Source organism: Amblyomma mixtum, chromosome 8, assembly GCF_055824585.1.
Source record: "Amblyomma mixtum isolate Tamu chromosome 8, ASM5582458v1, whole genome shotgun sequence".
Taxonomy (NCBI): Eukaryota; Metazoa; Arthropoda; class Arachnida; order Ixodida; family Ixodidae; genus Amblyomma; species Amblyomma mixtum.
The window spans coordinates 83324651-83351187 of record NC_143019.1 but is presented as its reverse complement, the minus strand read 5'-3'; the positions used below and the strand labels follow the sequence as shown (position 1 = coordinate 83351187).

Here is a 26537-nt window from a genome sequence, read left to right as displayed (position 1 = left end):
CGTCGCGTGGGGTTTGAGGGAGAGTGGAGAGAGGTACGGTCTGTCAAACTGTGATTGGTATGTTACACCGGCGGAGTGGAGCAGTGTACGGCGTGTCGCTCGGTGAGTGATGCACTGGTTTCCGTTACCGCTCGGGCGGACTGCACCGGTCAGCGGCAGCGGCTGCGCCGTCCGCGGCGGACAATAATTATAGCGCACTCCCAGCCGCATCAATAACCTGTAATTTCTTTTTTATTTGTTGTGATACGAGGCCCATCGTTAATTTCGTTTCAGACTACACCCGTTACCGCCCAAGCGATGCGCAGAGTATTTATTTCAGGGGCATGCATTTTTCTAAGGTGGTGTCCGTCTAATGTCATTTGTGTACGATTTTAGATCACATTTGGCTTACACCACACAAGTAAACAACTACGGCTACTTGGTGACCTAAGTTCCCACCGAGGATGCAGCCGGTGGCAGCGCTTTGCAGCTTGCACATTTTGAAACAAAAGTTGCGCAGAGACAGAGCTGACCAGGTCGCTCAGGGTCGAGAGATCAAGGTGACCAAGCGACAGTAGCCTACCTGCATCAGAAGAGCGCCTCCCTCTCCAAAGAATCAAATAAAGTTTATTTTCTCTCTCTCCTAACGTCTAATATAAGTAATACAAAGAGTAGTAATAGATAAATAGTGGATACGCAGTTCAATGCTGGGAATATGTTTTTTGCAGGCATGCAAGGATTGCCCTCTGCTCTGTGGTTTTCTAGATTTAACCGCAGCTGGTGCCGGTTTATATGCTGGTGCTTGGCTGCTCGACAATTAGTTTCCTCTTGGAGTCCTTCTTGAGCAGCGAGCGCTGCAGCCTCTCCCAGAAATTGCGTTCTCCCCAGCGGAAGTGATTTGCAGCTTGCACATACAACCGCAGGTCTTCGTCCAGAGCACCAGGGGCCACATCGTCGACGAGAACCATGATCAGTCTGTTGACGTTGTCCTCCAGGGCTTTCTGATGCGCCAGCCGGAACTCCCAGCGGCACCATTCGCTCGCCACGAAGTTCCTGCGGCATTGAGAATGCACTTCAAAATTAGTAGAGAATTTGTCTGCTCAGCCACCATAAACCAGACATAACTATGTGTCCAGCGCCTTTGGGCACTAGTGATGATCGTTCCTTTGTCTGAAACTATGCCACTCGGCTTTTTTTCCCGTTATGGCGCTTTGAAACAGACATCCAAAAGTGGGCGAAGAAGTCATTGGCCGTCGACAATGGCTGAGGAAGCGACCCTTGAGGCCGACCACACCTTGATATAAGTCGTTCACAATGGACAGACATAAAAAATTACGCAATATGCTGGGCGAGTTTGTTTTTAACTTCTATATCTGCAGCGCTAAATACGAGAAAAAAAGGACGGTTGTGTGACTTGCGTGTCTTCCTTCTGTCTGGCGTTTTGCGCTATAGGTATAGAAGTTAAAAAACAAATCGCTCAGCATATTGTATTGTGTAACTTCATTTTTAGCACAAAGGGCTTGTAGCGCCCCTCTCTTTGCATGTGCGCTTGATTCTTTTCTAGTGGTACCAGTAGTCGCTGCGGCGACATGCAGAGCTCGTTCACATGGCTATTGTGTTCAAAAGAGCACCCTTTCACTCGACCTTTCCGGCCTAATTGGCGGTGTTCAACTCTCAGCAAGCCATGGAAGAATACTCTGCAAGCTTCTACGGTCAGAATGGCTGCAGCAAGTGCGAGCGTGCAGGGAACACCTGAAGGTTCTGGTACATTTCGATGCGGGACCTGATCATTCGAAGATCCAGTGGAACCAGTTATCATGGTGTATTCACAGCACTACCGAATTACTTTGCAGCAGACGCTCCCAGCACTTCGTGTTCTACTTTCTTAGGAGACTCCAGGGACTGCACAACATATCCACATCAAATCATGGAATGTGTCTCCCTTCCACACAACATTAGGCAGGGCCTCAGCCGGGGGCCCAAGTTCGCGGTCGAGCCGAAAACATCTAGACCTGAACTATTGAGCATGATTAGACAAGTTTCTCGGCGTGCGGAAATGACCGAAGTCGACCGTTGCATCCCTGAAGGTGTATACATTTTAGCTAAATAGAGGCTGGCAGGGAAAAAACTCCCTTTGTTTAAGATTGTCACTTGGCTAAAAAAACACTCGCTGTCAATTCTTTCTGCCGATAAAGATGGGGGCTTTGTTGTTTCAAGCAGAGACCAGCATATGTCGAAGGCATCTGATAGCGTACCTGCTGTGTTTGACAAGCCTGCCGATGTTCGAACCTCGAAAATTAGCGGTCAGGCGAAGTGGCTGACTAAAAAGTTGAATTTGAAGAAGTTGTCGAGCATGATTGAAAACGATAACAAGTGCAGCCCATGAACCTGACTGGCCACTTCGCGCAATAGTGTCAGAAACAGGGACTTGGGAGAAGCATGTAGCAAGGTACGTGCAACTCAGTGCTATGGCTGTTGACGACCATTTCAGAATAAAAAGCTTTTATGAGGTAATCCAGTTCCTAAGAAGTGATCACAATAGTTTGCTTCAAGGTTTCTCAGTTGACGTTAAGAACTTATACCTCACAATTCCGAAAGCCGAAATCTCGTCAGCAGTCAATTATCACACAGAAAAACATGGTGTTGAGCCATTTCAGAACAAGAGCGGAATTTCTGCCAGTGCTTTCCACAAACTATTATCGTTTTATCTAGGCTGGACTTCCGTACATTGGAATGGGTATGTGTGCATTCAGAAAGATGGCATATGTATTGGGTCAGGCATAGCCCCCGTACTCAGCGATATGTTCTTCGCTTTGCGTGACAAAAGGTTGCAAGATCGCGTAGAAGGTTTCCGCATGTGCCGTATTTTCAGATTTGTAGATGATTACTTTGTATTTTTACTGTGTGACAACCTCGAATTCGAGGACCTGTTTTGAAATTTTGACGCAGTTAACTCTGAGTATCTAGAGCCATTCTCTTTAACTCATGAAACACAAGTTCAAGATTTCATATAGGTTCTTGGATATATCCTTGCACTTCACTCCTTCCCACGTGTGTTGGTCCTACGAGCCCCGAGCTCAAAGCCCATCCTTCCATACTCACCACCTTATTCCAAACTCGTAAAACAAGCGATTGTTCAGACTGTTTTTGATAATGTTTTAAAAAAGTCTTGTGAACATGGCATGATGCGAAGCTTCCGAATACAAGCCGACCGCCTAACGAAGGCAGGCTACCCACCCGATGTTCTCGCTTGAGTGGCAGTGAAGTTGATAAAAGCTTAAAAGCTCTGAACACAAGCGACTGCATTAGGCTAAAAGAGAACAGAAAGGTTGTTGTCGTGCCGTACCTCAATCAGGTATCGCACAACCTAATAAGGATTGGAAACCGTGCAGGAGTTTATATCGTGTTTTCAGCGCTAAAGAAACTGTCTGGCATGTGCAAGAAGGTAAATGGCAGAAATTTTGAACAGTTTTGGCGTCCAGTTAGGCACGGTGAAAGCATTGTTACCTGTCAAGAAGGAGTCGTCGATTCTCTGCCCACCTCTTGTGGGAAGAAGTATGTTAGACAGACGTATCACTGTCTCAACAAAATGTTAAAAGAGCACAATTGACAACGTCGCACGTGTGGTCACTTCAGGCCTCGTAGTCCAACATTGCAGCGACTGCAAACGCAAGGAACGGAAGAAAGTGATAGCGAAGCCTGCGAACCGCTTTAAAGGGGAATCAGCGTGATAGGGAAAATTTGTGACGCAATGACAAGAGAAATAATGGAGGCACATATTACAGCAGGATTGCATGATGTTTGTATAAGCGCGCCTTCAATAGCATTGTCGCAAAGAGAAACGAAGTATTATGATTGCGACATTTCACACGCGCATTTCACCGGCACTAGTTGCTTCCGGGCATGTTTTTGTCTGTTCTTTCCTTTCTCGTCGCCAGTAAGTATACGAGCTTGCTGGCCGTCCAACAAAAATTCAGTTGTCAGCAGCGCTCTGTTGCGTGGCTTGTGTGTGTTCCTTCTCTGTCGTCTTTAGCGCTGTAGATATGAAAGTTCAAAATTATGCTACCTGGCGTTCCGGCATGGGACTTGTCGATCGTAGAAGGCTGAATGCTCCTAATGAGAGCCTCTACTTTTGCAGGGAAAAACATACCCTCTTCGTATAGGGGTGGCACAAAATAAATGGTAAGGAGCTGTCAAAAGCTTCAGAAGAAAAAACAGCAGAATTATGAACCAAAATAGGCTCATTAGGCATGACAAATTTGTGCTGTGATTTGGAATCAAACGCCAATATCGTACAGAATTTTGAAAAGCCATGGACCGGCTAGTTCCTGAACTTACAAATTTCTAATTTTAATCACCCGCGCGACGATATTGTTCAAGACAATGTATTGCTTTGCAGATGTGAAGAGTATGTTAGTCTGAGGAGCATAATTTATAGTTTTTTGCTATTAGTGGAGGCTGTGACGCTCCATTCGATAACCAAACAACTGCCGGGCTTAAACTCCTCTCCAAAATTCCTTTTTTTCGGCACATTTACTATATTTCAGTTTTGAAATTCTGTCAATTTTTTTTCATTCGTTTTTGCTGTTTTTCGTTAATGATGTAGATCAAATCACTGCTGCTCTTGCCATCACTGCTCAAGACTGTGTGTTAAAAGGAAAGTTGTTACGAACAGAGTTCGAAGACTTCTTACGTCACAATAGGCTTCTTTATAATGGGAAGTAAATAGCCTCATAAATGTCTTGCACTGGCTCCTATCTCATACATGACTTTTTTTCAGTTTAGGCTAGAGCTAGTTAAGAAAGAATACCATAATGTCTTGCAAAATAATCGATCCGTGTATCGTGTGAAAACTTAGGAAACAAACCAATTTAGTTGAGCTGGGAATGTATAATTGGGGGCTGATAGGGAGCTCTGATCCGACAAAATGCAATTAAGTGGCGGGACCAGCGTATGGCATGTTTCTGGCGCAGTAGCATAGTAAGGAACCCGTGACGCAAGGGAGCGTACGAGTGCATACTCCTTATGCAAACGTCGTCTTTTAGCTTTATTTCAGTAGAACTTGGCGCTATATAACTGGGTTGCTCGTTCTTAGAAAGTGAAGGAAGCCCTATTAGGACCACATGATGAGAGGACAACACAACTCAAAAGAGCGCTACCTTAGCTCTGAGAGTCTTGGACAGCCCCTGAACGTGGCCCCAGGAAGGCTTGACTGGGCCGATCCAGCCTAGTGGCATCCACAATGCGACATAGAAGAAGGTTCTTCTCGGTCACATTGTGTATGCCATATGCGGGTCTAGACACCCAGCCGTGTGTTTAAGGAAAGGCTGGATTTCGAAAGACCTGAACGCACTTTTTGGGTCACTCAAGCTTTCCTGAAGTAAGGTAAGAGCTGTGAAAGATTCTCAGAGCTGAGGTAGTGTTCTTTGTTGTGTTGTCCGCTCGCCCTGTGGTCTTCCTAATAGCGCTACTTTCACTTTCTACAATTTTCGCTAGCGCTACCTTCACTACGAAAGATTTTCGCTTTATTATTGTTGCGTAGGCAGCATGAGCTTTGCAAGGCAAGAATCAATCTTACTGCGAACGTGCTGTTGGCGAAGCGACGAAGGCACGGTAGGGGTCAGTGCTGATAGCCCAACCTATTTTATCTCGCAATATATTCGTACCTCTTCTGAAACCGGCGCGCAAATCTTTTGCGCGCTAGAAATTTAAGCAGCTGTCATAACTTAAGCGAACAGAGAAGGGGCCGTATGGAAAGCCTTTCCTTACTGCCATTCATTTCGCCGTACTCTCATTTTCCTTGATACTTGGACGTGGACATCACCTCACGCCTAAATTACCTTTAACTTGAACGCAAGTATTGATTTCATGACAAATTTTTTTTAGACCGGAAACTCATGCGGACTCCTTTTAACCATATTTTTATGGAAAAGCTGCCTAAGAGCAAAATATTTCTCGCAGAGTATTTTCGTTGACAGCGGTAACTGGCCTGTTTAATAGCAGGAACGTTAACCTTAATAAAAGACTGATCTCAACCGCGTTTGCATGTGCAGAAAAGTACTCTTTTCAAGAAAGTAGTAGTAGTTTGTAGGGCTCCATTTCAGGTATGATGCTGCGTACTGTAGTCAGTGGAGTAATAAAGGAGAGGGGTCAGGGCCCTTGGTAGGCAGGTGCCAAATAAGCGGTGGGTGGGGGGGTTGAGGGGCGTGTAATTCTTGTATTGTATATATCGGCAGACAACCATCCCCCAGCCGGACAAAACTGGTAAAGAGTGCCCCTACGCTCCTGATATCTTACCCCTCCCCCCCTTCATTGGTACCTGTTCACGCAATGGGGCCGTCGTTACACGGTCCGTTGCCAACAAGGAGCTTCTGAGGGGCTGCAGGGCTCAGAAGTAGACCCCTTAGGCTGTAAACCTTTGACAAAGACTGTACGTCACGCTGAAAGCATGTGCGTTCGACGAAGGGCACTTTGGCCACCTCTTCACGCCGGTGATGCCCCCGATTAGGGAAAGGAAAGCGTCACAAAACATGGCAGCTTTAAATGGGACAGCGCCAGGAGGGCAAGGAATGCGAAAACTCTGCGGGGTCGTCGGCGTCTGTGAGAAGCCTCCTCCAGGTATTCCTTAAGGAGAATTGCTTCTATGCACCTGCCACCAGCCAGCACCCCCCTCACCGTCTCACCCCCCCCCCCCACTTCCCCTTCCCCTCTTCATTTGTTTGAGAAAGGAGCGAGACGCCAGTCGGAGAATTTTCGTTTTGCTGGAAACAGCTAAAAAGAAAACGAATCAGACAAGAGCAGGCCTACGTGCAAAATAGGCAGCTTCCCAAAAGTCTCCGCGTATCTATGCAAAAATGAAGGTTGCGAGAGTTCTTAGATCCCGCAATGCCCAGGAAGAGAAATCTTGGTTTTCCAAGCCACATCAGTGGCTGTATTTTAAAAACTACCAGCTGTTACAGTGGCGCATCACTTAGTCGTTGCGCCACTTCGCCGGTAGGGGTAAGAGGCATTGCTCCTCAATTAGTGGCCCCTAAACTTTTAGGTGCATTGGCGCTGTATTTCCTTTTTTCCTTTTCTCCATTCGCACATAGTGCCGTCTTGTTGTTTCTCGCACTTTATTGAGAGCGCATGTTCTGTCCCGTTTCGAGATCGCAGGTGAAACGATAGCGTGTGCCTTTTATTGTACTGTAAAATGTAGATTGTCTCGCGCGTTCCTTCAGCGCTTCACTTCACTGAGGGGCCTTGCTCTGCGCTTTGACACTGCAGCGTGCGAACGTTTACCGCTCATCATACAGACGGTAGCCAGCATTTCGTTGCAACCGTCGTTAGTGTCGCCTATCTGGAGGCTCCTTCGACAGTGCCAGCGAAGCGAAGCGACAACAGGCTTTGCAGTGACCGCACAACTTAAACGCTGAAATGATCGCTGGTAAGCAATTATTCTTATTTGTCGTTGCGCTCTCTGGGTTTTTGAACGTAAATGCAAGCTGGGAATGCGCAAAGAAAATCCGAAAATTGAAAGGATATTCAAGCATCAAAACATTTGAAAGCACCATATTCATTTATTGTGCATTGTGCATAGAAATTTCAAATTTGATGTTCGTCGCTGAATACAGCTTTTACAGAACGACGCGCGTGCCTTCAATGCGGCGTAGTTTCTGCAAGGGATTGCGTCATCGACCAAGAATCGCTGGGAGAAATCGCAGCAAGCGCTCAAGGGAGAACTAAAAACAACCCAAGATCATCATCATCATCATCATTATCAGCCCGACTACACCCACTGCAAGGCAAAGACCTCTCCCATGTCTCTCCAATTAGCCCTGTCCTTTGCCAGTTGCGGCCACCGTATCCCGCAAACTACTTAATCTCATCCGGCCACCTAACTTTCTGCCGTCCCCTGGTACGTTTGCCTTCTCTTGGAATCCACTCCGTTACCCTTAAGGACCAGCGGTTATCCTACCTTCGCAAACATGCCATGCCCAAGGCCATTTCTTCCTCTCGATTTCAACTAGGATGTCATCAACGCGCGTTTGTTCCCTCACCCCATCTACGGGTAAAAACCCAGAGAGCGAAACGACAAATAAGGATAATTGCTTACCAGCGATCAAAAACGACCCATGTAGCACAAAGTGCGCTATAAAGTGAATCCCCCTGGAGATCTAACGTGAGTAGCCCATATGAGCCCCGGTGGTACCAATGTGGGTTAAGGATAATTGCCAGGCCAGTTGGTAGAGTTGGTTCGTTTCTGGTATTTATTGCGAGCAATGCAATAAACCATGCAGTTGTAAGTTCAGCGCTGTGCTTGTGCGTGTCTTCTTTCTTCGTCCCGTGTTAGCGCGCTGTTTTACAGAGAGACCAATGTGGGGTTTGCAATGCGGGCCCCAGTCGGTACCCATTCAGCTGCCCACATAGACCCCGATAGGTCCCATTCGAGATCGATGCACGTAGTCCTCGTGGTGCGGCCCGCATCCGGCCTGCATTTCTTGATGTCAGTAGCCCTCCGAGCACAACCATCGGTCCTATATTGTCGAGATGCGGATTGTCCCTGAGGGTGAACGTTAGGTTTGCATCTCAGTTAACCCCTCCGAAAATGTTATGGAACCGATACGTGTTCTAAAGGGGCAAGCCCAATTGGGTCCAGCCTACATGGTTCCCATAGTGATTTGATGTGGATTCTTTAAGGGCAGACCTAACTCAAACGTCCACATTTTACCCTCGAGGCATAACGTCATGCACTAATTTTCATAGTGTAATCCTGACTTAACACACGTACTGTAATTCTCTTCGTAAACAAGGGGGCAAACGGGCTTTGTAAGGAGATCACAGTGAGCCCGTGTTGCTCTTTGTACAGGCAGCGCATCTTATTGTTGGGTGCTGTTCGTGTTCCGAACTAGAATGTTGTTGTTGCGACTCAATGCATGAAGCACGAAAAGGAAAGTGCAGAGGACTGCAATAATGACGCTTGGAGAGTCTCAGACATTCCATATGGCAGAGCCATTCCTCTGCATAGTCTGATTATTTTGCTCTTTGTTGAGTACGAGTGCCCGAAGTAAAGTGCCGTCGCGGTGGCTCAGTGGTTATGGTGCTCGGCTGCTGACCCGAAAGACGCGGGTTCGATCCCGGCCGCGGCGGTTGAATTTCTTTGGAGGAGAAATTCTAGACGCCCGTGTACTGTGCGATGTCAGTGCACGTTAAAGAACCCCACGTGGTCGAAATTTCCGGAGCCCTTTACTACGGCGTCTCTGATAGCCTGAGTCACTTTGGGACGTTAAACCCCATAAACCAAACTAAATCAAACCAAACCGAAGTAATTTGAAGTTGTCGAGTAAAGCTGCTGAGAATTATATCACAAATTATCTATAAGAAGAAGCAGGAGTGCGCATACTACAAATTTGTGAATTCAAACAATGCATCCATAACACGATGGAGTCACGTCGGTGGGTTAAGCACCGCTGTAGCCTATGTACCTGCGAGCAATTCATGAAACAGGTGAACGAAGCAGGCGATGAACCGGATCCTTTATTTGCGCTTGCAGCGTTTTGTCTCCCACAGCGGTTGCTTTTGTGTTGCATCGGCCCGATGCAACACAAAAACAATTGCGTGTGCCGCCCCAATTAGGCTTAACAAAGTTTTTCCCACAAAGAGCCCACATGTATGTTCCACCTACCCTCAGGTACCCTTCAGGGGAAATGTTGGGAGCATGTGGGTGCGAACTTTTTCCAGCCCCACCACGGGCCACGTGGGACGTACAGCAGTTTCGTATGGGCAGCCCCATTTAGGCCAGCAGAGGTTTCTACAGCATAAGCCCACATTGACGTTGAATATGTCCTTGTGTACCTACGAGGAACCGATGTGGGCAGCACCTGGGCGCACCCGTTTCTTAGCCTCACCACGGCCTTTGTGGGGCCTACAGCGGTTTTGTGTGGGCCGCCCGATTGGAGCTTGCAGAGGCTTTGTAGCGAAAGCTACACTTGGGTAGTCAGAGGCGCATTTCGGGTGGTCGTCGCAGACGAGCACTGCGAATGTACCGTAATGATAGAAACCGGTTGCCATGACTGTATTTGTAACCACGGCAACCATACCAACCGGTTGCCATGGCTGTTAGGAGCCAAGTACAGCATGCTCGGCGCCTAGCATACCTTTCGCTATGTATATCCTGGCCTAGCCGAGCTAAGCCAACGCAATTTTTTCGAGCAATAGCACCCATATGGAAGTTTCATCTGCCCTCCAGTAGCCGACAAGGGACCGATGTGGGCTAGATGTATAAATGTAACATCAAGTAGCCCTGGCACACTCATATGGATGTCGAGTGGGGTTCTTTCAAGATGAGCCACCAACAAGCCCCTGTAACCGCACCCATATGGGAACCAATTAGATCTCGCCTCCCACCTCTGGGTCTAACCCTCTCGCCTACTAAGTCATGTTTCATTCGCATTGGAAACAAAGCCGGCTTACAGAAAGCAGTCCCTTTAAACTTTACAGTAGATAGTTCTCCGATTCCTCAGGTAGAAACTGTTCGTATTCTTGGCCTCCTCCTTCATACCTCTGGGACTGGCACCCCTTGGCTGACAGCCACACGTAAATCAGCTCACGCTACTATAGGTCTGATTCGTCGCATAGCTATGCGATCTGGTGCCGCACGTGCTCATACTGCCCGCCAGCTTGTGTGCTCTATCCTTCAGCCACGGATAATATATCAGGCACAATTTCAACGTCTCACCCGCAGACAGTGCGACTCCCTTGAAGCTATCAATCGTGAGGCTATGCGCGCAATAACATTTTTTCCTCGTTTGACACCCATACCCGTGCTTCAGGAGTTCGCCCAAATTAGTACTCTCAGTGAACTCATCGACCAGCGGGTGGCAAACAGAGCTCGCAAACAGTCTCTACAGCTTCATCGTTTAAAGACGCTCCCTCCGTGGTCGTATTGTCAGCTCACAGACAATCGCCCCACTGTTTCCCCGTCGGTATCAGCCGCGCATCTGCCTGAAGGGTGCATATTGTACACCGATGCATCACATACTGCAGAGCGGGGAGTTACTGCTGTATATAGTCCCTCCCATCCGCATCTCAACTCTCGTGCGAAGTACACCGCAGATACATGTACCCCCCTGGCATTGGAACTTCAAGCCATTTACAATGCCATTGCTTCCCTTCCGCTCGTTCCCACATTCAACGCAGTTCATATTTATACAGACTCCCTCGCCGCTCTTAAACAGCTTAAGGCTGTTCGACGCACACTCCAGATTACACAATCAATTCACCTACTCTGCGCAAAATACCCATGTCCTGTACGCATACACTGCATTCGCGGTCATGCTCACGATCCACATAACATTCAAGCAGATGCTATGACTCACATTGACACATCAGACGACCCGCCACCTTCCCGTCTTCCCCCAGATCCGTTCCTGTCCTATGTCTCCGATTCACAAGCTTTGCGCCAGCGAACACGTGCTCTAATTCCTCCGTGTTCGCACCCTCTCCCCCGTAGTCTAACTCGGCAGGAGGAGGTATCAGTGCGCCGGATTCAATCAGGGGCGGCCCTGACCCCATCTGTCCGTTATCGGTGGGGTGATAAATATCTGCCAGCAACTGACAGGTGCCCTCACTGCGGCGCTGCACCGGACATTTGTGATGTGCGGCACCTGTTGTGGACTTGCCCAGCGATGGCCCCTATTAGAAAACGGCTCCTCAGGGAGGTCGGCCTGTGGTGGAACCGCGACGGGGACTATGTGAAGTGGACTATGGACAATCACTTCACCAGCAGCCTATGCGAGTACCTCGCCGAAACTGGTCTACACTCCTTCTTTTAACTTTCTGTAACCTACATTCCACTCCCCCTTTTCTCAACTTATGCCTCAAGGCAGACTTCACGAATAAAAAAAAATATACAGGGGCAAGCTCAATTAGAGTTGGCCTACTTATTACGCACAGGGGGCGACGTCAATGAACTAGCGATTGCCCCAGCCCCATCTGCTCATGTGCAACACACTAGGGCCCTACATGTGTTCTGCTTGGGAAGCAAAAGGAGCGACGACAATGCTCGCCTCGCCGAGAGAAGCAGCCAGAATGACCTCGGAGCTTCCAAGATGGTTGGTTGGTTGGTTGGTTTATGGGGTTTAACGTCCCAAAGCGACTGAGGCTATGAGAGACGCCGTAGTGGAGGGCTCCGGAAATTTCGACCACCTGGGGTTCTTTAACGTGCACTGACATCGCACAGCACACGGGCCTCTAGAATTTCTCCTCCAAAGAAATTCTAGCCGCCGCGGCCGGGATCGAACCCGCGTCTTTTGGGTCAGCAGCCGAGCACCATAACTGCTGAGCCACCACGGCGGCGGAGCTTCCAAGACGAGTAGCACTAAATAAAAAGCAAATTATGAGTGCCAGGCAGCCACCGAGTGAACGAGAACGCTCTGAATTGTGACCGCACCCCCGAAGAAACAGCCGCGAGCAAGGGGTAGAGAGATTTTATATTGAAGAGAGTTGCCTGTTGAGGGCAATTTTGTATCTCGTTGATCACTGCATTCATTGTTCTCAGTTTTGTCTCTAATTCTATTGTATTGTTTTAGTAACTAGGCCGAACGTGCATGCTTAATTTTGTTTGTACTACGCCTTCACAATTATGAACTCCAATGAGTAGTAAAATTTTATGCGTACGGTACTGTAATTTCAATTGTTGCCAAGGTACAGACACGACGAAAACGCTATTACTTGCCTTGAAGGGTACGGAATGATGCAGCTGGATGGAAGCAGTACTGTTGTTCACATTCAACTTACAATTTACAACACAGGAAAATGTTATTTATGCCTTGTGTAACAGTCATGAATATCAGACAGTGACCTCGATCTCCCCAGAATACGCTTTGCGAGTGCACACCAACGGCAGCGCAAGATCTGGCTCAATCAAAGCCTTCGTTTTTTTTCGTATGCGGGCGCCAGGAATTCACCGGAAGTGCGTCCTATTTTCTTCTGAGTCTTTGTGTTGCACAGCAGCTCTGTTATTCCAATTTTTCGATACCAGCAAAGAAAGGAGGATATTATACGTCAGAAGAGAGAGGACTCGGAATTGCCATTGCATTCGCACTCACGAAGCACACAATCGGATGACGTTCTCTAATAGGACGCACAGATAAATCTAACTCACGCACTATTTAATATTCGTTGTTTCTATTGAGAACTGCCTACAGAGCGAAAGTACTCTATACCTCAGTACCATGGCTAACATTTTAAACCGTGCTGCATAGCCACTCTGAGGCATAATTTGCAAGTTCTTCGATGGTAACAACAAATCGGAGCTCGAAGGTAATTCGTTGAACAGTAACAGAAATTCACACAACTTACATTTATTTACTTGTCACCGCGCCAGGAACGTGGCTGCACGAACCCTTTTTGATCGAGAGTCCAAATAAACTTCTCTTATGTGAGCTCTCTTTGTGACTGAATTTAAGTAAGGCCTTCGGCCACAGTTGTGTACCATGTTCTTTGAATAGCACTAAAATTAAACCTCTAGCGGTAGCTGCTCTTTGAAAACGATAGCATAGTTGAGGTGAGCGTTCTTCAAAATGACCATTTTAGAGTATGCCACTACTGTTCACGTGAATTGAGTTTGCCGCAGATAATCCGAAAAAAAGGCATACAGATGGGCGGCCAGTTCTGCTTTTCTTAAAGTGTGGCCCGGTAAGGATGGGAAACGTTCCGCTCAGCTATTGCAACAACTCCGTGAGACCTAACCGCGTGTGGTGTTTCCGCACACTAAAATTATTTTACCTCAGCGATAAATACAAAAAGATATCAGCCACAGAGGGTGTCACACACCTTGTTATCGCCTCGGCCCCTATACGCGACTGCTGTAGCAAGATTTACCCAAATCGAAAGCAGAACTTCGATTGCCATTGCGATAAGATTTATACCGAACAAGTTAAATTCTATTAAGCGTTATTATTTTTCTACAGGTTAAAATTTATGGCTTGTTAAAGAAGGCCTATTGAGCGATGCCGTTTACCAAGTTTTTACATATACGTCAAGGTAATTTCAAAGGAACACTGAATTTCTGATTATGACGCCATGGATGGCTTAAATACGCATGCAGTAAACTTAACTGATATTCTGATTAGCTTAAAAGATTGCCAGTAAATCTCCAAGGAAACGACCCAAAGCCAGTCATCATCGGTGATTTTGGACCTTAGTGTACGAAGTGTTTGCTTTGCATTTTTTCAGTCAAGACCTGAGAACCTTTGAACAGGGGACAAACTCGGGGCTATACCTAACCTTGTCGACAGATTTAGTGAACAAATAAAAGAACCATTGATCTCACTTCGTGATTAGGAGCAATGTCCATCTGGAACAGGCGACCGCGTCGCGGATAATGTCCTGCAGCAGGAATCCGCCTTTGAAGTTGCGCTCGTAGGTACAGCACGAGAACCCGAGAGCTTCCAGTCTTGTGAGCAGCTCGTCGTGCACCCAACCAGCATCCTTGCTGCTGAATGAGAGGAACACGTCAAAGAGCTTCTCTGCGTCCGCTCCCTCTACCGCCGCGCACTGCAGCCAGCCACAAACACCCTGCGCGTGCATCCACGCCTTCAGCTGCCGCTCGAATTTGAAGTACGCCGCTGAGAACGTAAGGAAGACCAGCAGTACTCCTGTAAAAGGCAGCAAAGGGTGCAAGATATGAACGCCTGCCTATGTCTAGCCCTGTCTGCAAAGAGAGAATGCGCTGAAAGCTCACCCATGGTATACAACAGGTACTTCACGTATCCAGGAAATGCTGCCGGGCAAAGTTGTTTCTGCCCTAAACCTGCGAAATTCTTGCGAGACACTAGCGTGTTCGGACTTTCTGTGCATATTATAAGTCCAGCGTCTCGAACCTGTTACAAGAAAAAAAAATATCGTCAAAAAATTAAGAGCATGTTCATTAACATCAAGAAATAATTTATCTCGAGATAATACTGTTGTGAATGATCAGATTGGCCTTCACTATTTCCTTAGCATTATGCACAATACTGAACATGATGCTGAATTGAAAAATGATATGTTGTTTCTGCGTATAACTCTATTCAGTTATCCAGTTATTTACGTACGAGTATGCGAGCAGGGAAAACTATCGTTGCATAAAGGAGGGAGCCAAATCTTTATGAGTGTTGCCTATTAACAACCTGTCCAGGATTACTGTATAGATATCATGTTTTCCTACAGTCAGCTTGATGCGTTTGCTTAGTCTTAAGTTTCAAACTGTTCTCGCTAAAGATGAAGTTTTTCAGCTATAATCTGTGGCTGGACCTGAGTTCGAACATATGTGCATAATATGATACCCGTGAACCAAATCAAAGGTAAAGAAGTTAGATAAGATGCGAATAACTTCAATCAGGTTAACATATCCACAGCAAGGGGGGGGGGGGTCGAACGGACTAGTTGGTAGCTCACATTTAAGAAAAAAAAAATAACAGCGCACCCTTAAGACAAGGACTGAGCAACCCAGGACGACACAGTGCTGGTCAGACAAGCCTTTGGGTAGGACCGAAAAGCCGTCTTCTTTTTATGCAAATTATAGCGAGAGATCACGCCTTTTTCGAAATAAAGTGACATAATTAATGGACACAGAGGACGGCTTTCTTGTCCTACATAAAGACTTGTTTGCTCAGCGCTGTGTCGTCCTATCTTGCTCAGCCCGTGTCTTAGGGGTGCGCTGCTTTTTCCAAACATATCCTGCGCTCGTGCCATCTAAATATGCGAGAGGATTAATGAAGGGTATCAGTACTGAACCACTTCTGTTGGCAGTAGAACTGTTTTATAGGCGCCTTTTTTTGTTGAGAATCAACTCATATGGCCTTTCCACATACAATTCACCTCTACTGCGCAAACTAAGACAAAAAACACAGAAAAGAGGGGAGACACTACAAGCGCTATTTGTCTCCCCTCTTTTCTGTGTTTTTTGTCTTAGTTTGCGCTGTTTTTTCCACCTTGAATTCACACCAACTAGCCCAAATGTCTGCTTTGCTCACATCTACTAGCAAGAAATGCACAAAATTATCCCCCAGATTTGTTAACACACTGCGCCTTGCAAGGTCCAATATGTACCAAATACTTTTTTCTTGGTCAGAATACATGATCATGATCTGCTAACCGAACAATCAGAACCATATAAACTCCGCTTTTTTGTATTTGTTAACATTTGTAAAACACGATTTTCTTGGCGTGTTTTTGTGTGTTGTTCTCTTCCTGCCTGTACCTAACTATGGCCTGTAATGTGCACATAAAAATAAACTAATGAAAACCTTAACTGCATAATGGCTGTCAGGCAGCAAAGATAAGACAGTTGGATAGCACGCAGACGTTACAGACAAAATTTTCGACTAGACGATCTCATTAAGGGCCTTACCACGTTGATGCGTTTTTCGATCCACTGTCTAAACGGGTAATCGACGCAGTCGCAATGATATGGATTTCCAGAGAGCCACAGGGAAGTCAGGTTGCGTTCTTCCACGAGGACGTCAGGAAGCTTCATCAGCCTGTTTTCGCGAAGGTCGAGAGTCTCAACTGTGTCCGGAATAACGGATATGTTCAGACTTGAAAGCCAATTGTTTTTAACTGACAGGACTTGGAGATGAGGAACACGTCTCTTGAGAGTGTGGTGGAGTTGTTCAAGTTGGTTGTCGCTCAGGTCCAACTCTGTCGTGCCTTCTGGTAATATTTTGGGGAACTGAGTTAATGCCTTCGAAGAGCAGTTAACCAGGATGCCTCGGGCGTGTCCTTGTCGGCACTCACAGCGGCAGTCAGCCTGACAGTCGTCTGGCCGCGCAGCCAAGTCCTTCTCTCTTAACTTCAACAACGAGATTCCTTTGAGCCAGGGTGGGTGTTCACACGACGCAGTCCATACCAATCGAACTGCACCGTCACGACGCACAAGCCACGCTAAGTTGCAGTCGCACATCAAGGGGTTGTCTAAAATCGAGAAAAAAAAACAAGCCGGTTGAAACTTTACGCATGTACTATCCACACCTCAGATTGGTTTCTCTAGGTTCGAAACAATAGAAAAACCCTGACCCTGACTTAAGACCTTGAACATCAACGGCGCGATTACCTGTTTCCCGTTACATTCGAATTGAAATACAGCTACAGCCTCCAGAAAGATCGGGAACGAAGGATGGCGCTCCTAGTGACTTGCTCGATTAAATATGACCACGATAAAGTTGCACCGTCCTTCCGGGGACAGATGTATTTTCTAGCTTCGACTGAACAACGTGAATGCGAGCAACTTTATGTGAAACAAGCCTCCGGTAGTGCGTAGGAGGTCACTGGTGCAACTAAAAGATTTCCTGAGAGGAGGAAGAACGCTTTCGTCAGGTGCATTGGGTATAAATACATTATGAGATAAGTTGACCTCGTTGTGAAAACGTGAATCTTTGAAGTATTTCGACTTTATTTAAATCATACAGTTGCGACCCTGAAAAGCAGTCCTAGCTCAATTTGTATTTGCATGCGAAATGCCAGTGGATCTCCTGTTTCAGCTGTTAAAAAGCAGTAAAATGCCTCGCGTTGCTTGAACATTGAATGCTGTTTGGGTATTTTTTGCGGAAATACATCGCGGTCCACTACCTTTTCAATTAGCTACAGAAAACGCTCTAAGCAGCAAGAGGTAGTATGCTTACATGGAGGGTTCTCGAATGCCTAGTAACTCCCTTCTAAATCGTTTTTTACATCCACGCAGACGTCACTGAACTGAAATTATATATCTTAAGAACAGATTACATTTACTGTGTCCCGAACACGGGCATTTTTGCTGGAGAGATTAGTCAATGGTTGTGGGAGTACTGTTCTAAGTCGAAAACATAATTGCGTTGTGGATAATGAGGCGTGTAGAGCTTGTGAATTTATCGACGTTGCGAAACACAGATTTATATTTTCCTGTTTTTCTTCCGGGGTCGCTTACTAAGGTCGAATAGGTTTGTTGTGCTATCGACAGCTCAAACTTGCAGCCGCATCTCATATTCTGGCAGGGCCGAAAACATAAAAGTAAAATATACGAAAGAGAATTTCTTATTACAAGGAGCCGAAAATATTACCCACGCGTCAAGTACAAGCATGTTTTAGCCGCTCTGATACTTCAGTGGTTTTATGGCGCTCGACTCCTCACCATCAAGGCGCGCGTTCGATCCCCGCCGCTGCAGTGGCATTTAGATGGAGGCGAAATGCTACAGGACCGTGTAGTAAGCGATGTCAGTGCATGTTAAAGAACCCAAAGAAGTCAAAATTTCCGGAGCTTTTCACTACGGCGCCCCCGTAGACTTAGCCGCTTTGGGACGTTAAACCATAATAAACCATAAGTATTTCTCTATATACAAACAATTTTGCTGCGTTCGTAATTTTGTTTTCTTACAGATATGGAAGAGCTGAGATTGAGCAGTGCAGAGCTCGAAACAGGAAATGCAAAAAGTCACCCCCAGACTGTTCGCCAACAATGACGTGTTGCCACGAACTGCGCCCAACATTCCTACCCGGATTCGACAGTTTAGTCTTCAACGGCTATTCTCAGCAAAAAAAGTAAAGCACGTGCATTGCCCCAAAGGGAATGCTTTTTTTATTGCGAAAGCAATACTGCTACCACTTTTCTGCCGTCGGTGGAGGTCGTTCCTTCGCTACGGCGCAGCTGCGGCGAACGACCACGTGACAGCGGGACGTCACGACCAGAGGAGAGCAGGGGCCCCAACTCGCCTGTTCGGCCGTAGTCGTTTTTTTGTCACATTTCACACTTTCACATTTAATGAAAAAGTCACAAACACATATCTCTTCAAGGATCAAATTGTTACCTAGTTTCCTGCTTACATTTTATTATGGGTTGTTGCAAAGCATGCAGTCAACATGCAAAGCATGCAGTCATGGAAGACGTAAGGAATTATAAACGCTCTGATAAGCGATTGTAGAACATCCTGTTCACCTGTTTCTTTTTTTAGATAATAAATATAGCTGTATAATAATAGTAATGAGTTGATATAATAAAAATTGGATAATGCTATAGAGGTAATAAAAACCACTGTTTATGACAACTCCCCTTCCGAGCGTGCAGATACTTAAATACTGAACTTAAGTTGAAGCTCTTAGTAGCATGCACTTATTTATCGCTATCTTTGTCTCCTTATATTCAGTGCTTTAGTTGAAAAAAACCTGCTGAAGCGAGCACTAAGCAATACCTTCTAGTGCCGCTCATAAAGGGGACGACGCCGGTCCGGTCCTCTTTATGTGTTGCGTTAAAAAGCATTCCGTCTTCCAAACACGAACCAACTAGCTCTCAAACAAACGGAGTTTAAATGCCCACTACGCAAGCTTCTCAATTGAACCACAACCATACATTTGATAGCGGCGAGCATGCGTTTCCAAGCTTCGAAATTGTTTTCAGTTCTTTAAAATTACAGCAGCTATCAACAAATACCCAGTCTTCCTAACGTATTTGTGTGGTAAATCTAACAATCTGATAAGTGTTATCGGGCTTTGGCGCCACGAAAATAACGCAAGCATATTGCAGTTCATACGCACGTTTTGCATTCGGCAATGAAATATTATAAAAAAGGAACTAAATTACTAATGATTGAATTATAAAGATTATAATGCAGCAAGAACCACTTTAAGTAACTACACATTGTACTTAAAAAGGTTTCCTTTCTCAGAAATATATCTAAAAACAATTCACATTTTCTACAGCTGAAGCAGCACTCGCGCAGCTAAGAATTGGTCACTTTACTGTCGTCTGCAAAGTTGGCTTTACCGCTGATGTCGAGGCAGATGTGCTTAACTACGCATTAAACCTGGGCTGAAGTATTGCTTATGTCTAGTGCCGCCTAGCTCAACAAATAGTTCCACTGTTGCATAAAATAATAACTGTTCCATAAAATCAATTATTTGCTCTTCATGCTGAAAAAAAAAACTTACTATGGAGGACAATGTTCGGCGTCACCTCCATGCGGCGAGGGAAGTCACTTCGGCGGAGGAGCCCAACCCGGTTGCCCGAAAGTTTCAGGGTTCGAAGGCGCACAGTCCCTGTGAAGGCACCTTCTACGCTTCTGATGTGGTTCCAGGACAGCAGGATAGAATTTAGGTATCCATTTTTTCCAAACTCTCCGTTTGCCAAATTTTGTACTGAATTCATGGTTGCGTCAAAGTGCTCTAAGCTTGGAAGGTTTCTTAACGATGCATTAAGTGAAAGAAGCTGGTTCCTTTGCAGCAGAAGTTTAGTCAAAGTCACAAGTCCTTTGAAAGCATCTCTTCCAAGCCATTGTATATTGTTTCGGCTCAAATCGATCTCCAACAACGCAGTGTTCTCTTTGAATGTGTGGTCTGGAACGTGAGAAATAAGGTTATCTCTTAGGAACAGCTGCATCAAAGACCTGAGACCAGAAAAGGAATCGGCGATAGAAGTGATGCGATTTGATGATAGGTTTAGCTTTCTTAGCCGGCGTGTGTTTTTAAATGTCCCCATCACACTGCTTAACCTGTTCTGCGCCAAGTTAACGTGTTCTAATCTTGAACCAGTAGCAAACACAGTCTCGTTTAGGTCACTTATGTTGTTCCGAGATAAGTCGACTCGAATCATTCGATCAAGCGCTTTGAAAGCTCCAGGTTGTACGTTAGTTATTGTGTTACGGCTTAAAACGAGAACTTGAGTATTCCGATTTGACGAGGCGAACACAGGCACGACACCTATGCTGTTTTCCTCCAGGTTGAGGTACTTCAGATCGGGCATCCTAGATGACACAAGTTTCTCGATATCCGTTATCATGTTGCTCCTCAGGAAAAGTGTCTGAAACGAAAGAGGATAAGGTATAGCGGTTACATTTAACAACAAATGAAGTGGCTCTATGCTGAAGACACCTGAGAGGGAACACAATCTCTAGTGACTTGGCTATGGTTTGTCTTCACTAAATCTGTCACCTTAAATAAGAGATGCGGCGATGTGGCGGCTAAAGTGAGGCGGCAGTCACAGTTTAAAAGCAGTACTTACTTTGTCACGATAGCCATCGTGACAAATACGCACACGGTGTGATCTTTGTCAGAGCCGTGAAGTTGTGGAAGTCGTCATACCAGGAGCTGTTTTCTGGCACAGGTAGAATTCACCTACAAGGAGATCTGCCCCTTCTTGCTAATAGGAGCTCATCACCTGTGTTCCAAACTTCCATGCGGTGATACATAAGGACACTATGATGACGCACAAAGTGAGCGTAAATATTGGGCGTGACCACATCGACCGAAGTAGATCCTCCGACTGCATCAGGTGAGCTTCGGTAATACACCCGCCGTCAGCTTGAGGAGTGCCGGCATGTCCTTGGCATCGCATGAACAGTATGCCGAAAAGTGGAGGCCAAATATAAACAGCGCTGGGCGTGGAAATTACCGAAAACCTCAGGCTGCTCAATACGAATGATTCTATGTGGCCTCCGTGGGCATCATGGCGACCAACTTTCAAGGCAGAATATATTGCGGCACAGCGTACTTTCCGTAATCATGCTCCGCTACAACGCTTTGTAGTTGCTACGAATTGTCCCTATGCTTTGGGGAGGGAAGTACGCTTAGTGCTCCAAGCTGTAACGTTGGCTTTGCCATAAACGTCTTTTTGTGAAGCCACTGATGGGCGCCGCTGCCTCTGCGCAAAATAGCTTTTTTCGAACCGGCACGTGGCCTGTATATCCTGTTAGAGGAATCCTGCCTCCCTTCTCACAATGTCAATGTCCTTATACTCGGGCTATTGTCAAAAGTCATAACGAAACCTGTCAAATGTGCTGCAGCTAACCTTCTGAAACAAAAAATGTTGTAGGCTACGCGATATATCCAGGATCGCCAAAGCTTTGTATTCGAAGTCTTTGGCGCCTGTTTATGTTTTGACGTGTGTCAGGGTTGTGAGCATTGTGATGCGTTCGCAATTTTCACTTTACCCCGTTCAGTGCGCGTGTTGATCATGTGTTTAAAAGTGCTGAAGGTGCCATACAACCCATTATTTAGATGAAAGGCTGCATCGGAAGCTAAACCTTTCCTACACGAAGCAATAGCCTGTAGTTTCGAATGCACGGCCCCTTCCGCTGCCGTGGAGTGCTTTGATCTTGATGGTCATCGATGAAGACACTAATGCCTCACGATATGTAACTCACCGTTACCTAACACGAATAAGGGGTTACGTTGCTCTGAGTGAGTTGCGCAGCTGCTGCGCATAACTTAAGCTTGCTCAATTATCCTTTTTTTTTGCATTTTGCATTTCACATGTTCCTTTCGAAAAAGCCTGCGCCTGCTTTTTTGTTTATCTTTAGGCATCAGGAGAAACTTTTCTTGAAGATTTAAGCAAACAAGGAAAGGGGAATGAGGGGCTCGTTATAAATATGACAGAAGCCAACAGCCACAGAAACCAAGGGGCACAGGGGATTTTTTTTTAATCAATATTTTTATTTTTTGGTGTTGATCAATTTTGAATATTACTGAATATGTTATCGCTTAAAGCTAATTGATTAGAAAAGCAGAAGAAAAAACAACCACATGCCTCCGGTGGGATCCGAACCCACGACCTCCGAATTACGCGTCCGGTGCTCTACCTCTGAGCTACGGCGACGGCTGTCAAACCTTCTGCTTTCGCGGGTATCTATGTTTACAAGTAACCTAACCTTGAGAGTGTTCATCAGCGCCACCCACGTTCATAAGCGGCGGACGTAGAACGTCCTGAGTTACCGCAGATGTGACGTAGAACGTCATCGAACTGAGTGGGTGGAAGCTGCGTGAGAACCCTCTTATGCTTCCTATGGAGTCAAGGCTGCCAGAACTGAGGCCCTCGCTAAGCAATTAAGCAAAGAAGGAAAGGGGAAGGAAGGGCTCGTTATAAATATGACAGAAGCCAACAGCCACAGAAACCAAGGGGCACAGGGGATTTTTTTTAATCAATATTTTTATTTTTTGGTGTTGATCAATTTAGAATATTATTGAATATGTTATCGCTTAAAGCTAATTGATAGAAAAGCAGAAGAAAAAACAACCACATGCCTCCGGTGGGATCCGAACCCACGACCTCCGAATTACGCGTCCGGTGCTCTGAAGATGGATTTTCTTGCATTAAGAATTTTTTTTTTATCCTGGCAAAGAGGTTTGGTTTAGAAGTTCTTAGGGGGTTCAGCTCTCGTACCGGACGCCTAAAAATACCATTAACGGCGTAACAACATCAGCAAACGTAGAATGTATGCCTGCTATTGACACCTTGGGAAAAACGCATGTAACACGTATTTTTAATAAAGAATTAAAGCAGCAGTTTTCGGACAAATTCCAAGCATGTTTATGTCATTTGTGGTCAACAAAAAGCTTAAAACGGCGGGAAGAAACACAACGTCCATGGAAGGCAAATCTCCAAAAAAATTAAAATAAATTCGCGCTCACTAAATTGCTGCCTAATCGTACGGGATTTAATGATTAACATACTCTGGAATTTCTTTTTACCTCACTTTGAAACCAAGTTTAACGTTTCCCTGCAACTTTGCGGACAAGGTCCGAAATTGTAGGGGGCACTGCTTTTAGTATGTGCCATAGCAACCCCGTTTAGAGGTTTCTAAAGCATCAACATCGGTTCCAGTGAGCCAGGTATTGCATCAAATTGGTGCGCTGCTCACTCAGTTTTATCGGTAATCATTCGCAAAAATGCACTCAGTGGAACTTGAAGCGTAAAAACACTACATGAGCCACTAAGTACCCCTCATCATTTCGGAGCAGCAAAGTTACTCTTAAGTCATTGCCATTTCCGTTTCTGCGGTGTGCAAAAAACAAATCGCTCCGCTATACTAATCCAATTTGATCTTGCTCCCGGAAAGAATTCTAAAAGGAGAAGCAAACAGGAAGGTGCTCACTTCAATCTCCTTTGCCTTCGCACTAAGATCGAAGGTACGTCACATCGGCAGTCTAGAAGATGTTCGCCTTTTAGATGCAACTGCAAGTCAGAGAAAAGTCCAAAATAGATGCTTACCTGCAAGGAGCTCAAACCGTCAAAGAGGCCGTTCAGTTCCTTGATACAGTTTTTTCCTATATGCACTTCTCTCAGATTTATTGTTTTCTTAAAAAGAATTGGCGGTAGGTGCTGGATCCTGTTGTGCGACAATACCAGGTGCTCCAGCTTGGGCATTCCCGTCAGATATCCTTCGCCCACCTCTTCAATGCTGTTGTATCGTAGGTCGAGCTTGCGTAGTTCAGGTAATACCAGTGGCCCTTGAAGAATCTTGAAGGCGTTCATCGTCGCAATGATGCATCGCAAGCCCTTCGCGGCGCTTAAACCGCTTGGTAGAGAGTTTAGCATAGTTTTCTTCAAATGTATGCTGGAAACTTTTTTTGCAGAACCTGCAGCACTTTCTCTGATGTCGCGCACGGGGCAATTAAAGATATCGAGTTCATTTATCGTGCGATTGTATAGAAAATTATCCGGCAGCTCGGTCAGTGAGACATTCAGGAACGTGAGTGTTCTGAAAGCGAGACCCTGCAATGCGCCCATATCTGTGCCAATTTCCTGAGGGTTGGTAACATGACTGCACGACGCGACGGCTCCGGTCTTTGAGACGACGCAGGTGCATCGCTGAAGCGCCGGACAAGTAGTAGTGTTTTTTAACCTCCACCGAGATGCAAACACGAGAGTGCACGAAGTCGCCAAGATGCAGGCAAGTGTGTTGAAACAGAAAGCACGCATTTTGAGCAAAGAAAGTTTCCAAGGAATTTCGCATGCATTACTTCCTTCTTTTTTTCCTCTGTTAATGTACTGGCCCCACCCAAGGCCGATGCTCAAAGAAGGCGCACATCGACGGAGACTGAGGAAAGCACAGTGCAGGCCGCAGTCGCGGCGTTGATAAGTATGCCACCTGGTCTACTTCTAGCAATAGATTCAACGAACGCTGCACCCTGTGAACAATGGTATTCACATGACGACCGGTAAACCGTGGTGACGAGTGTCCTCACAGCCTGTACTATTATTGTTCTTGCGAAAGAAGCAATGCAAGTCACCTCAGAATGGTTCATGCCGGGAAGGAACGTAACGAAGACGTGACTTATCGTCTCTTCACATACCCTGCAGGCGCCGACAGCCTTCTCGGCTAGCACTCCGCGCACAATAAACGGGCATTTTACCCCGTAATATGCCACCCGAAAAACTCACACCAAGCTTACTTCCTTTGTAGTTCGGCGCTTTCTTGTTTGATGGCGCACACCCCTTATAAAAATTTCTATAGAAAGTCCATAGACTGTCTATAGACTTTAGTCTATGAAGTCTATAGACTGTCTATAGACAAATCCTTTAGACTGGTCTATAGACAGTCTATAGATTTATGGCCATACACTTTTAGTAGACTTTTGTCTATAGACAGTCTATAGACAAATGTCTACTGAAAGTCTATAGGTCTATAGGAAGTCTATAGACACATGTCTATAGACAGTCTATAGACGATCTATAGACTTATGGTCATACATTTCCTATAGAGTTGTCTATAGACACTTGTCTATAGACGGACTATAGACGACCTATAGACTTATGGCCATGGACTTCCTGTAGATTACTGTCTATAGACAGTCTACAGACAAAAGTCTACTGGTCCAGTAGACATATGTCTATAGACTGTCTATAGACATTCCATAGGTGTGTGGCCTGGCAGTGCTATAGACCTTTGTCTATAGACAGTCTATAGACCTCTGTCTACTAAACTATTAGTAGACCATTATCTATAAACTGCCTATAGACAGTCTACAACCACTGAAAAAAGTCACCAGAGTTCACAAATGACACAATCAATATACTTACAAATTTAGTTTTATTTCCAAGCTATCCAGGCCGGGAATATGCAATACATGGACCATAAGAATGCACAATAACATAAATGTTGAAAGTAACAGTCCCGCTAGTTTCCTCAGAAGCATCCTTGCGGCCTGTTGTCTGCAGTCAATCATCCGGGCATGTTCACCTGTACAGCACAAAGGAAAAAAATAACAGAGGAACTGAAAAAAAAATTCCCATACCATCTCTACACATGTGCTTTACAATGAAAGGCATATCCTGGCTATGCCATTCTAGAAAGGCAATCTTGATCTTTTGGTTTGGTTTTATGGGGTTCGAAGACCCAAGGCGACACAGGCTACAAGACGCTGAAGTGATAGGCTGCGGAATAATTTCGGCCAACTCTGCAGAGTACACAAGCCTTTAGCATTTTGCCTCTATTAAAATGCGACCGCATAGGCAGGAATCGAACCTGCATCTTTCAGGTCGCCAGACGAACATGATAGCCACTGAGCTATCACGCCGGCGCAATCATTTCAGTAAATACACGACAGATTATAAGTGTCTTCATAAAACATTGTAACAAAGACCCATAATCCCTGGAGCACTCTACTCTGAATCCAGTACTGATACTGATTTCTGTATGGCAATCCTTTTACATTATTTGTAACAGAAGACATTGAACAATTGTGCCACATATCTGCATTGACTCGGAAGGAGGTGTTAAGAATGCCACCTCCATAAAATACAGATTCAGCACACCTTACACAGGGATCCAAAAAGAAGAATATTGCAGCAT

At 45.7% G+C, this 26537-nt stretch overlaps 1 protein-coding gene across 1 annotated transcript; it reads right to left on the bottom strand.

Moving 5' to 3' along the window:
• Positions 1 to 767: 767 nt before the first annotated feature.
• Positions 768 to 25118, bottom strand: LOC149333246 (toll-like receptor 2). Its single transcript, XM_089556016.1, has 6 exons — positions 23954 to 25118; positions 19900 to 20767; positions 16355 to 16917; positions 14705 to 14843; positions 14294 to 14618; positions 768 to 1032 (listed from the first exon to the last, which is right to left on the bottom strand). Exons 1-6 carry the CDS (start codon positions 24662 to 24664, stop codon positions 768 to 770), a joined length of 2871 nt encoding a protein of 956 aa, XP_089412142.1. The 5' UTR covers positions 24665 to 25118.
• Between the last annotated feature and the right edge of the window lie 1419 nt (positions 25119 to 26537).